Genomic DNA, 12,044 nt, shown 5'->3' on the forward strand with positions numbered 1-12,044 from the left:
TGTCCGCAAAAATGGCTTTATTACATCAAGAACAATCTATAGAATCCAACTGTGTAAAATATTGACTGCAAAACACACGATAATGCTGACAGATAAATAGGAATCCGCCTTAAATATTTCTGCTCCGTTGGACGTTGCTTTTTGTAATCCGTTCGTTTTGCCTCATAATTTCCGTTTGCAAATAAACAGACTCAGAAACTTTTAACCAATATGGTAGTTAAGCCCCCCCCCCACCTTTTTGATTGACAATTTTTCCATGATAACGGTCTGTTAATGCTAGTTTAGTTTATGCACAATGTTTATTGCATTAAACTTGCGTCTTCCTCGACACTTATACTCCACCTGTCTCACTCTTATCTTTACTGCTCTGGTGCCCCTGACGGCCGTTAGAAAGATTGCATAGCTCAGCAGCACTATTGCAAAAGCCGCAGGGTTAAAAGGTTGGGGAAAAAAATTGTGGCTTACAGTCTTTATTTTACAGTACATAGTCATTGAGAAACCCTGTAAATTTTCATAAACAAAATGTCAAGTTCCTCTCATCGACTGATTTGCCAGTTTTGGTGAGTATTTCTTAGCTCCCCAGTCACCTGTGGTTTTTGCACAAAACCAAAATAAGGAAAGGATATTTTTGTTATTTTGTCTGAATTTAGCGTCAAGTCATTAGAATGCAGGCAGGTTAAATTGAGGTCAGCTAAATTACTATGGTGATGAATCTGTATATTATTGTGGGTTTTGAGGTTCTAAAATGTGACATTAAAAACTTACTAAGAGAGAATCAGTGAAGTATTTGACAAGGATGATATCTTATATATAGGTAGGACTGCCATTTATCTTTTCAATGGTAAATGGTCTGCATTTATATAGCGCTCTTCGGGGCAATGAAGACCTCCCAAAGCGCTTTAAGTTTGTTCTTTATGAAGGATCAAAGAAATAAAACAAATAAATTAAATGGATAAGAATTACCATTGTCAATGACAAAAACATAGTGAACATTGTTTACGATAGGATTAGTCATGGCATTTCATTATAAACATGTAATAAAAATTTTTTATAAGATTGTTTGGATAAGTAGGCAAAGCATTTTCTTAACAGCATTACTGGGAATCGAACCTGGGTCCCCCACATGGCAGGCAAAAGCCATACCACTGAAAACACTTTTAGATTTTCACTGGGTTGGTGCACAATTGTGTCATTGTCCCTGACTGGAGTTTAGTTCAGAACTTCAGAGCTGAATACACGTCACAGCCACCGTTTGAATCCGTTTTTGGCAAATCACACAGCAGAAGGTCTCTATTGATTAAACCTAATACTTTCAAAGTCTCTTGTAACTTTTGGACATTCTGGCGTGTCCACATTTTCCGTGTAGTGACAACCACATTTGTGAAACGTGATCCATTGTTTTCATTGCTTGCTTCGTTATTGTGTTTGCTACTGGTGGGAATAAGTAATGTCGTCCCTGTTGGTGTTTGATGATACTTCAATTGGATTTTTCTTTTCCACTTGAACTGAACTTCTGACGGGTGCTGAACATGGCAAATATTTGGCTGATTTGTTTTCTCTGTACTTTGTCTGTGTTGCAGATTTTATTCATGAACAAAATTGACCTTTTCCAAGACAAGATTCTGTACTCTGGACGACACCTTCGTCATTACTTGCCTCAGTTTAAAGGTTTGTCGAAGACAAAGCCTTTTACTTATATGGAACATCCATCATTCATCAGATAGTGGCATTCCATGCTTTTACAAAACACAAATTACCACTCCCTTCAAACAAAGCCCTTTAACCTGTCATGGTTTAATACCCCTTTTTCTTATAGCTGGGACCCACTGGATGCAATAATACTCAGTTAAGAAAACTAAGCCTGATGCACAATGCAGTGAAGAGTTGGTAGTCCCGCCACGTTAGCAGTTAGACATATGAATTCCATATATAGTATCACTATAAGGAATTATGAAATAAATGCAGCTAATAAGATAAAGTGCATGAACTACCAAAAACCAGGAAAATAAAGTGTTTTGCTTATACAGTGCATCCGGAAAGTATTCACAGCGCTTCACTTTTTCCACATTTTGTTATGTTACAGCCTCATTCCAAATTTTATTAATTTAATCTCTTATCTCAAAATTCTACACAAAATACTCCATTATGACAATGTGCAAACGTTTTTTTTTTTTTTTACTTTTTCTGAATTTATTTAAAATAGAAAACTAAGAAATCACATTTACATAAGTATTCACAGCCTTTGCTTAATACTTTGTTGATCCACCTTTGGCAGCAAATACAGCCTCAAGTCTTTTTGAATATGATCCCACAAGTTTAGCACACCTATCTTTAGGCAGTTTTGCCCATTCTTCTTTGTAATAAGTCTCAAGCTCAATCAGGTTGGATGGGAGACGTTTGTGCACAGCCATTTTCAGATCTCTCCAGAAATGTTCGATCGGATTCAAGTCTGGACTCTGGCTGGGCCACTCCAGGACATTCACGGAGTGGTTCTGAAGCCAATCTTTTGAGATCTTGGCTGTGTGCTTTGGGTCGTTGTCCTGCTGAAAAATGAACCTTCGCCCCAGCCTGAGGTCAAGAGCGCTCTGGAGCAGGTTTTCATCCAGGATATCTCTATATATTGCTGCATTCATTTTTCCTTCTATCCTGACTAGTCTGCCAGGTCCTGCTGCTGAAAAAGATCCCCACAGCATGATGCTGCCACCACCATGCTTCACTGTAGGGATGGTATTGGCCTGGTGATGAGCGGTGCCTGGTTTCCTCCAAACATGGCGCCTGGCATTCACACCAAAGAGTTCAATCTTTGTCTCATCAGACCAGAGAATTTTGTTTCTCATGGTCTGAGAGTCATTCAGGTGCTTTTTGGCAAATTCCAGACGGGCTTCCATGTTCCTTTTACTAAAGAGTGGCTTTCGTCTGGCCGCAGAGATGGTTGTCCTTCTGGAAGGCTCTCCTCTCTCCACAGAAGAACGCTGGAGCTCTGACAGAGTGACCATCGGGTTCTTGGTCACCTCCCTGACTAAGGCCCTTCTTCCCCGATCGCTCAGTTTAGAAGGCCGGCCAGCACTAGGAAGAGTCCTGATGGTTCCAAATGTCTTCCTTTTACGAATAATGGAGGCCACTGTGCTCATTGGGACCTTTAAAGCAGCAGAATTTTTTTCTGTATCCTTCCCCAGGTTTGTGCCTCAAGACAATCCTGTCTCGCAGGTCTACAGACAGTTCTTTTGACTTCATGCTTGGTGTTTGTGCTCTGACATGCACACTTAACTGTGGGACCTTATATAGACAGGTGTGTGCCTTTTCAAATCATGTTCAATCAACTGAATTTACTGCAGGTGGACTCCAATTAAGCTGTAGAAAGATCTCAAGGATGATCAGTTGAAAAAAGATGCACCTGAGCTCAATTTTTAGCTTCATGGCAAAGGCTGTGAATACTTATGTAAATGTGATTTCTTAGTTTTCTATTTTTAATAAATTCAAAAAATGTAAAAAAAAAGAAGCTTTTTCACATTGTCATAATGGAGTATTTTGTGTAGAATTTTAAGATAAAAGATTCAATTAATACAATTTGGAATGATGCTGTAACATAACAAAATGTGTAAAAAGTGAAGCGTTGTGAATACTTTCCGGATGCACTGTACATGCCAGCAAAAGTGAGGGTTGCGGTTCAAGAAACACTGCAACTCTGTTGCGTGGCAAACATGTTGATGTCAAAATTCATCTGTTCCTCATGCAACATAAAACAATCTTGACTTAAAGATGGGATGCGTTATTTTAGATTTCCATGAAAAGTTGAAAGTAGAATATATTCTAGTAAGTATGTATTACTAATGGAAAACTTTGCTGTTCGGGGACCAGCAACACATCAGGAAGCAGAGAGGGTCAGGAAGGGTGGGGTGTGATTGCATGCCCGGGGTTTTTGGTAGTATAGATTGATGAAAGATGATGAAAAAAGAAGAGTTTATTAGTACTCGAGGAATGAGCTGAGGCAGTACTCATGACTTTAAGCCAGGAGAAAGGGACAATGTATAATATTTGACCACTTGATATCACTGTATTGTGCAGTGTAACCTAAAAAGTGCTAAAAAGCACAAATAGGTTTATAAACTAAGAGTCAAAAGTAACCAAACCACAACATTTTCCATCTCATTTTTTTGCCCAGCTTTTCACAAGTTTTTTGTTTTGGGAGGGTACTCTTAGCAGCAATATGGCAGATAATCATGTCGGGGAGCTGACATGATTGTTTAACATTTTATGTAAAATCAATACCAAATACAGGGAGCTCACATGATCATCCACCATCTTGCTGCTAAGGGTACCACCAAAAACGTTGTGAAAGGCTGTGCACTAATTTGCGACAAAAAACGAAGCAGTTTGGTCAATTTGAGTCTCGAGTTGTATTCTTCCTTTTTCTTTGTAGCACTGGCTTCCATTTGCACTACACAATACGGCGACGTCTCGTGGTCGAATATCACATACTGTCGCTTTAACACGTCTGCACGGTTTTCCAGGAGCGGACTGCGACGTGGACTCGGCCGCCCGCTTCATCACGGCCGCCTTCGTCTCGCTGGACGCATCTGCCAGCAAACTCATCTATCATCACTTCACAACGGCCACCGATACTTCTAACATTCAGGTGGTCTTTCAGGTAGTGATGGACACCATCATCAAAGAGAACCTGGAGGCTGTTTCCCTCCTCTAGCTGCTGAAAAGCGACGCCAGAGTCTCATTGTCTTCAAATTCGGAACATTTTAAAGAGCTTCGAAAACTGGAGCTCGTTGTCACTGCAAACTATAAAAGTGAAGCAGACTTTGTTTGAAGATGCGAGCTTGGGAGCTTTGTGTCGGCTGTATCAGTTTGACTCCTGCGTTGCACAAAGTATTTTTATGACACCACACAGCATCTAACAGTTGGCACTCTACCAAACCGTTTACAGTTTAGATATCTGTCTTGATCCTTTTGGAATAATACACTGTAAAAACTACAATTACGATCACCTTGACAGAAAATGATGCTTATTTTATGCTTCTGTCATGTTATGTTAGGAATTGGCACCACTAACTGTTGTAAGGGGATACATTATTCCCGGGGTGTAACTCAGTTCTGACCACCAAAAAGAAACTAGTATCGCTCAATATAGTTAATACAACATCCTAACAAACATAAGTATCCATAACAATATATTCTCAATGTAATTTGTAATTATATGGCCCCCTGAGACACATCAGTTATTACATTGTACAACCCCAAAATGGGTCATTGGAGACCGTACCAACACATAAGGGATAATTGATCTCGTTTCCCAACTGGAATAGGACAAACACTTAACATATGCCAAATGATTGAGTAGAGAGTAGATAATTTTGCTCATTTTAAGGAATGTTTTCTATCAAAATTAGAAAAGAATACTTAAAATGAGGTTAACAATCTTCCATCTGTTAGGCAAGACAATATTTTGTTTTGAGAAAAGGCCTTAAATAGGAAACTTTTTTTTGCCATCAGCGTAAGGATTTTTTGTAGCGCACAGAATCTGGTGCCTCTAAAATGTGAGCTGTGAGCTGTGTTGCATCTCACGACTGTTTAAAATAATTATTTTTTTTGTGCCTTGACTGAATAAAACAAATGTAGTGCCTTACATTGATAATTTAAACATATTCATTGATTCAGTACCACAAATGTTTTTCAGAGTCCCAACATTTACTTATACGTACATATTTTAATTTTATTTTCCATGTCTTAGATGTTTTGTTGATTTGTCTTTAAAAATAAAAGTGTACCTTTGTACTCTTTATTTTCCCTATATGTGAAACTGCAATTAAAGTGTTGCTGGAATCTTGCCTCGTAGAAGTTGAATATTTACAGACACCAAACACAATGGCTTCCAAATATGTGATCATTGTAATGCAATGCAACTCAATGTGTAATGTGTACATGGATGGTGTGGTGAGAGAGGTGAATGCAAGAGTATTTGGCAGAGGTGTAGAGATGATGGATAACAGTGGAACAGTGTGGCAGGTAAGTCAGTTGTTGTTTGCAGATGACACAGAGCTTGTGGCTGATTCTGAGGAAACATTGAAAGGGTGGTAATGGAGTTTGAAAGAGTGTGTAATAGGTGTAAGTTATGTGTGAATGTTGCGAGAGTAAGGGAATGAGGTGTTCACCTGATGGAGTGGGCATGGCGTTGGAAATAAGGTTGCATGGACCGGTGCTGGAAGAAGATGAATGCTTTAGGTTATTGGGTTGTGATGTGGCTGCGGTTGGTGGAATGGAGTGTGAGGTATTATTGCACATAGTGAATCAAGGAAGCAAGGTTTTCGGTGCTCTGAGGAGAGTAATGAGCAACAAGAGTATGAGTATGGATGTTAAAACGGGACTGTATGACAGTGTGATTGTGCCGAATGTGTTGTATGGTGCAGAGACTGAACGCAGATTTGAGAAGGGAATAAGAGTACTCGGTTGGTTTGGACACACGGAGAGGATGCATGAGGAGCGAATGTTGAAGAGGATCTACAGAGCAGAAGTAAATGGAAGGAGACAAAGAGGAAGGCCGCGGTTGACGTGGATGGATGGTGTTATGAGTGCACTGCAGGAAAGAGGTCTAAATCTCATGAAAGCTAGAGCTATTGTTGGTGATAAGAATGAGTGGAGAGGTGTTGTGAAAGGATAGTGGGATGTTTGGACGTGTTCTAGGGGATAGGCTTGGCACCTGTATGATGTGGCAGGGGTAAACCAGTCTAAGCTGTCGGGCCCTGCTGTTGAACAAAAGAGTGCATTGTGTCACCCTAACCCGAGTAACACGGCCACTTTCCTGTGTCCCGTTTAATCTGGAAGGACAAAAGCACCCCCTGCTGCCCTACCGAAGATGAGCAGTGCAGATTAATGTTTTTTTTTAAGTAAAAGTGGTGTTCTTTATGTTCCCAATATGTTCCTGAAATTGCAATAAAAAATGTTGCTAGAATCTTGCCTCATAGAGGTTAAATATTTACAGACACCAAAGACGATAGCTTCCAAATATATGATCATTTTAATGCAATACAAGTACAGTAAAAACTTAAATACAGAGGGAAAAGCTGTCACAGAATACGGATGCACGCCGGAACATTTGTCATAAAGAAACATACCGACACATTTTAAAGTGCATTTTTTTTTTGTAACTTAAGCCTTGCTCAACACCATGAAATTAAAAAATAAAACACAATTTAACCTTTAAACACGACGAAGAAGAAATTAACACATTCAAGAGTCTATCTTGGGCGACCCTTTGATAGCGCACCGGGGGCTTATGCGACCAGACAGTCCAGGGAGTCCAGGGTGAGGAAGACATCGGCCTTACATTGGAAGGTTCCGCTACCGTCCCGCAGCAACTCGCAGCTCTTCAGGTTCGGGGAAACGTCTTTTACGCAAATAGCCTAGAAACAAAGGAAAATGACAGAGGTAAAAACACTGAAATAAAAGAAACTATTTAGATCCATGGTTTTGATTGCACAATTGCACTTGTACGCACATTCGTGAAGATAGTGACAGTCTTCGATTTTGGAAAGCTTAACGAGCTTTTAAAAACCGCCCACTAAAAATGGGAATTCTTTGTTCTTGCAAGACTATAAAAGTGAAACATGTTCGGTTTATTTTTTTATGTATTTGGAGCGAGTCAAATTGGACATTAACGCTCACGCACAATCACGTTCGTGTGGAAAAACGCATTTCTAAGTTCGTGCGTAAAGGGATGCTTTCACTCACAAAAATCGAATGAAAATCGGCGCCACATGGTAAATCTGGAACCAAGTTACGGCCTGGTTGTCTTCCTAATGCTGATGGGCACCATCAACATATAGAAAACTTACACACTATGTATCTTAAAAACGTGCGGCCGAAATCTCACTGCCTTCAAATCTGGAACGTTTTAAAGAGCTTTGAAAACTCCCCTTAAAAAAAATAAGGAACTCGTTATCCCTCCAAAACCATAAAAGTGAATTAGGCTTATTCAGAGGAAAGCCAACGCTATTGCATTTTACGCTCACATACAACGAACTTCTATGCGTCAATTTGCCCTTTTACGCACATTGATCGAATGACAATCGGTATCGCATTGCATGTCTGGAACACCCTGGAGTCTGTGTCTCTCCTCTCGGTGTATTCTGATCTGGATTTTTAAAAGAGTTTTGAAAAATGCCCAATAAAAATAAGAAAGTTGTCCCTCTAAAATTATAAAAATGAAGCAGACTTCATTTAGGGGTATAAAAACAAACCAAAAAACAATGCTATTGCACGTTTACGCTCATGCACAGGCACGTTCGTGCGTAAATGATCAAATGAAAATCAGTGTCGCATAGTAAATCTTAAACGAAGTAATAACCAGGTGGTCTTCTAGATGGTGATGGACACCATCATCAAAGAGAACCTGGAGTTTGTGTCTCTCCTCTAGAAACCTAACCCTGGAATTTTACTGTCATCAAATCCAGAACGTTAGAGCTTTGAAAACTGCGTTTACGCTAACGCCAAGGGGCACTCTTATGCACGTTCGTGCGTAAAGAGTGCTTTTACGCACAATGGTCGAATGAAAATGTCTCACATGGTGAATCTGGAACTAAATAATCACCCGAGTCGTACTCACCATGCTTTTGAGCAAGGAGACCTGCCTGCCCGTATCCGAAGCCACTTCGGTACCGATCGTCTCTCCGCTGTCTACCGTTTCTTGGGAATCGGACCTGCGCACGTAAGGCGACCTCCGGATTCCGGACAGTAAACCGGAGGCGCGACCAACAGAGTAGTACGTCGGTCCAGTGGACTGTTTGTACCAGGCTTGGACGGAGTGGCACGAAATAAGCAAGGAAAGTCCGAGAAACACTAAAGCAAATCTAAGGGACCGATCCATGTTGAAAAGCACCTGTACCGATACGTGCAGCTTGATTTTGGGTTCGTGATGGGTTCGAATCTTCTTCTGCGCCGCGTTTGGTTGCTAGTTGGGCGAATTTCCCGTTGCTTTTATACAGGTTCTGCTAGACGTATCGTGACCTAGGACGTTCGTCAAATCGAATTGGAGGAGAGTAAATGTTCTTCCGTTACTCCGCGTAAATGGGGGTGGGAGGACTTTGGGGACGTTTTCCAATTGATCGACTTTGAACGGGAAGTGAGGTTTGTGTGACAGGGGGAAAGTAAGGCAACATAATACGTCAAACGTGCCACGCTCGTGGGATTATAAATACAATTTACACCGGTCCAAATCAGTGACGCAAATGGTCATAATCCTTAAAGCAACTGCAGAAGGACCATTGATTTTCTTTTTTTCTTTTTATTGTAAAATTTTGTGATTAAAAAATTGTAAAAATAGAATAAAAGATTGGCTGCCGGCCAGCTGTGCCGCTTTGAATTGAAATTCATTCAATTATATTTATCAAATACACTCAACTGCACCCTAATGTACATAAAGAACACATAATACAGTGTCTTGCCTAAAGTAATCGCCCTGAATTTGGTTCCATCCATCTTCCCATTAACTTTAGCAATCTTCCCAGTCCCTGGTGAAGAAAAGATACCTCACAGCGCGATGCTGCCACCACCATGTTTGACAGTGCGGATGTTTTTTTTTTATGGTTATGTGCAGTATTATTCTTGCACCAACGTAACACCTTGCATTCAGACGAAAATTTACCTGGTTTCCAAATGTTATTTGTGTCTCCCAGTTGGCTTCACAGGCCTTTTTCTGCTATTGTTTCAGAAAGGGCTTTCTTCCTGCCACTCTTTCATAAAGGGCAGATGTATGCACAGTACGACTAATAATTGTCTTATGCACAGATTGTCCAAACGTTAGCTGTGTATGCCCACAGGTCATCCAATGTAATCATGGGTCTCTTGGTTTCTTCTCTGATTTGTTTTCTCCTTGTTTGGGCCGAATGATTAGAGGGATGACCATGTCTTGGACATCTAGCAGTGGTTTTATTTTGATATTTATTGCTCGCACAGTCTTCCAGGAGATGTGTAAATGTAGCAAAATCGTAGGTGCGCATGTGGATTTGGCTCTCTCTTCTGCCTGGCAGGCAAAATGCAGCAGCAGGCCAGGTATTGAGGAGTGCTAAAAGTGTGGATGTCAGGCATAAACTAAGAGAGAGTCCGAGTGTGCTTGCTGGGTGAGAGACGGACTGCACTATCGACATATAAAAGTGACGTTTTAAGAATATTGGTGGAGAGACGGCGTATCGATCCCGGGATAAAAGCATCAATATAATGTAAGTCCTTATTATCGATAATATCAGTATTTGGATTGATCCCCCTTAGCTAGCCCATACTAGAATCAGCCATCGAGTACTAATCTTACACTTACTCAAAGGCCAATGGTTTTCTTTTTTTCTTGCATTGTTAAAATTTTGTGATTAAAAAAGGGTAAAAATCAAATAAAAAATAAGCCACTGGCCAACTATACCTCTGTAGGTAAATAATAATTGAATCATATTGTTCAAATACTGTATATACCGGGCTATAAAATGCATTGGATTATAAAGTGGACCTTGAAAATCTTGCAATTTTGGGGTTTTTAGTTGCGCCTCAAAGTCCAAATAAGACAGTGAATATAATAACAATAGTGGTGTTTGACACCCACTTTTAGAGCTTTTGAGTATACCAGATAACAATACCAAAATTTACCCTCCTCAAAAATAAGGATCCTTTTAAAGGAATGCTTATTTTTAATTGTTGAGATACAATGTCTCCACTTTAAAATAAGGTTAGTATCGTCACAATGCTTGTTATCAATAGTCCTTTATCCCTATGAACAAAATAAACAAAAATGAAGAAAACTTCCGTCCTCACTTAGTATAGCAAAAAAAAAGTCAATGGATAAATGATATGTTCACTTGCGGTGACATTTAGAGGTTTTACCATACGCTTTGGAGGAATAAATGAAACAAAAAAAGCAATTGTAGGATACCTCAGAGAGCAAGTGACACACTCTGACGAAGGCTGTAGCAACTGACAAATCTGTCAGCAAGCTATTTTAGTTTTTTTCCCCCTGAATAAACAAGAAGAGCCAAAACCGAATCCAAGCAACTAGTCAATATGCGATGACACTGAAAAAAAAATCCACCTCTTTTGTGCTCATTTTTCAAAAAGTGTAAGTATCTAAAGAAGCAATTTCAGATTGAACACATGTTGAAACCTATTTGTTGATTGAAAATGACAATTATTTGTACAACACCATAAAAACAAAATACAAAAACATGATTGAACTTTTAAACAACAAGACTTTTAGGCACTTGTTTTAGTATTATATCATTGATTGTCCAGCGGGTTTTTGGCAAATATTTCATAGTTTTTTTTGTACTTGATATCAGTTTGTGTGTCCTGTGAATAAATTAAAAGCCACAAACAAACATTTTCACATTATCATCCGCAGTTCATGTAACTCTTGACTGTCTGGATTGTTGGGACACCGCTAAAGAGATGACTCTTGACAGCTCCCTCCACTGATGATGGTTAATGGCATGAGTTTGAGCCGTAGCAAAATGGCACCATTCCATTCCTTGATGTTGTCTGCCCAGTTCTTTTCTTGTCTGCTTTTCCTTCCTGTGGCTGTTGCCAAGGTTGTTTACTCGAGAACAATGCCTCTCGGTTGACTGTGCTATGATTATTCTATCTATTTATATTTGTATACCGAAGCCAAATCCCTCTAGTGGGTGGTGGCGACAGTCAAGAACACACTCACATTCACAAAACATGAATTCCTCTTCGCTCTTCCTGAAACTGAAACTGAACATTTAGCCCACAGCACAACAAGGAGTTAGTTGTTGTAGCATGCAACCTACATCAGCAGAGAGGCCCTCGGCAGTACAAACTGGTTTACCCCCTCTGCATCATATGCATCGATATCAGTCATTCTTCACCATTCACAACCATCCCCTGGCACACACTCTCGCATCCATTAAATTAACCAACTACACATCCAGAGGACGTTTCACCCCTTTCATCCAACCATATTTAAGCCTTTTGTCTCATTCAATTTCCCACCACTTCTCCACTACATACTCTTAGTCAAACAGCCTTCATCCATTCTT

At 40.0% G+C, this 12,044-nt stretch overlaps 2 protein-coding genes across 2 annotated transcripts in view; one reads left to right on the plus strand and one right to left on the minus strand.

Moving 5' to 3' along the window:
* gnav1 (guanine nucleotide binding protein (G protein) alpha v1) overlaps positions 1–5,837 on the plus strand; it is a 51,860-nt gene extending 46,023 nt beyond the window's left edge. Inside the window, exons 8-9 of the mRNA XM_088342471.1 lie at positions 1,581–1,668; positions 4,512–5,837. Coding sequence (XP_088198597.1) covers positions 1,581–1,668; positions 4,512–4,702 — 279 coding nt within the window. The 3' untranslated portion in view covers positions 4,703–5,837. The remainder of the gene's footprint in view (positions 1–1,580; positions 1,669–4,511) is intronic.
* Positions 5,838–7,051: 1,214 nt separating this feature from the next.
* npb (neuropeptide B) lies at positions 7,052–9,060 on the minus strand. The gene is made up of 2 exons (XM_088343178.1): positions 8,612–9,060; positions 7,052–7,409 (listed from the first exon to the last, which is right to left on the minus strand). Exons 1-2 carry the CDS (start codon positions 8,870–8,872, stop codon positions 7,281–7,283), a joined length of 390 nt encoding a protein of 129 aa, XP_088199304.1. The 5' UTR covers positions 8,873–9,060; the 3' UTR covers positions 7,052–7,280.
* Between the last annotated feature and the right edge of the window lie 2,984 nt (positions 9,061–12,044).

The sequence above is a fragment of the Urocampus carinirostris genome, chromosome 8, assembly GCF_059441175.1.
Source record: "Urocampus carinirostris isolate Australia breed hairy pipefish chromosome 8, RoL_Ucar_1.0, whole genome shotgun sequence".
Taxonomy (NCBI): Eukaryota; Metazoa; Chordata; class Actinopteri; order Syngnathiformes; family Syngnathidae; genus Urocampus; species Urocampus carinirostris.

Coding starts and splice junctions, on each gene's coding strand:
- npb (XM_088343178.1), bottom strand. CDS start 8,872: ATGGATCGGTCCCTTAGATTTGCTTTAGTGTTTCTCGGACTTTCCTTG. Junction 7,410..8,611: donor TCTCCTTGCTCAAAAGCATG/GTGAGTACGACT, acceptor CTTTGTTTCTAG/GCTATTTGCGTAAAAGACGT.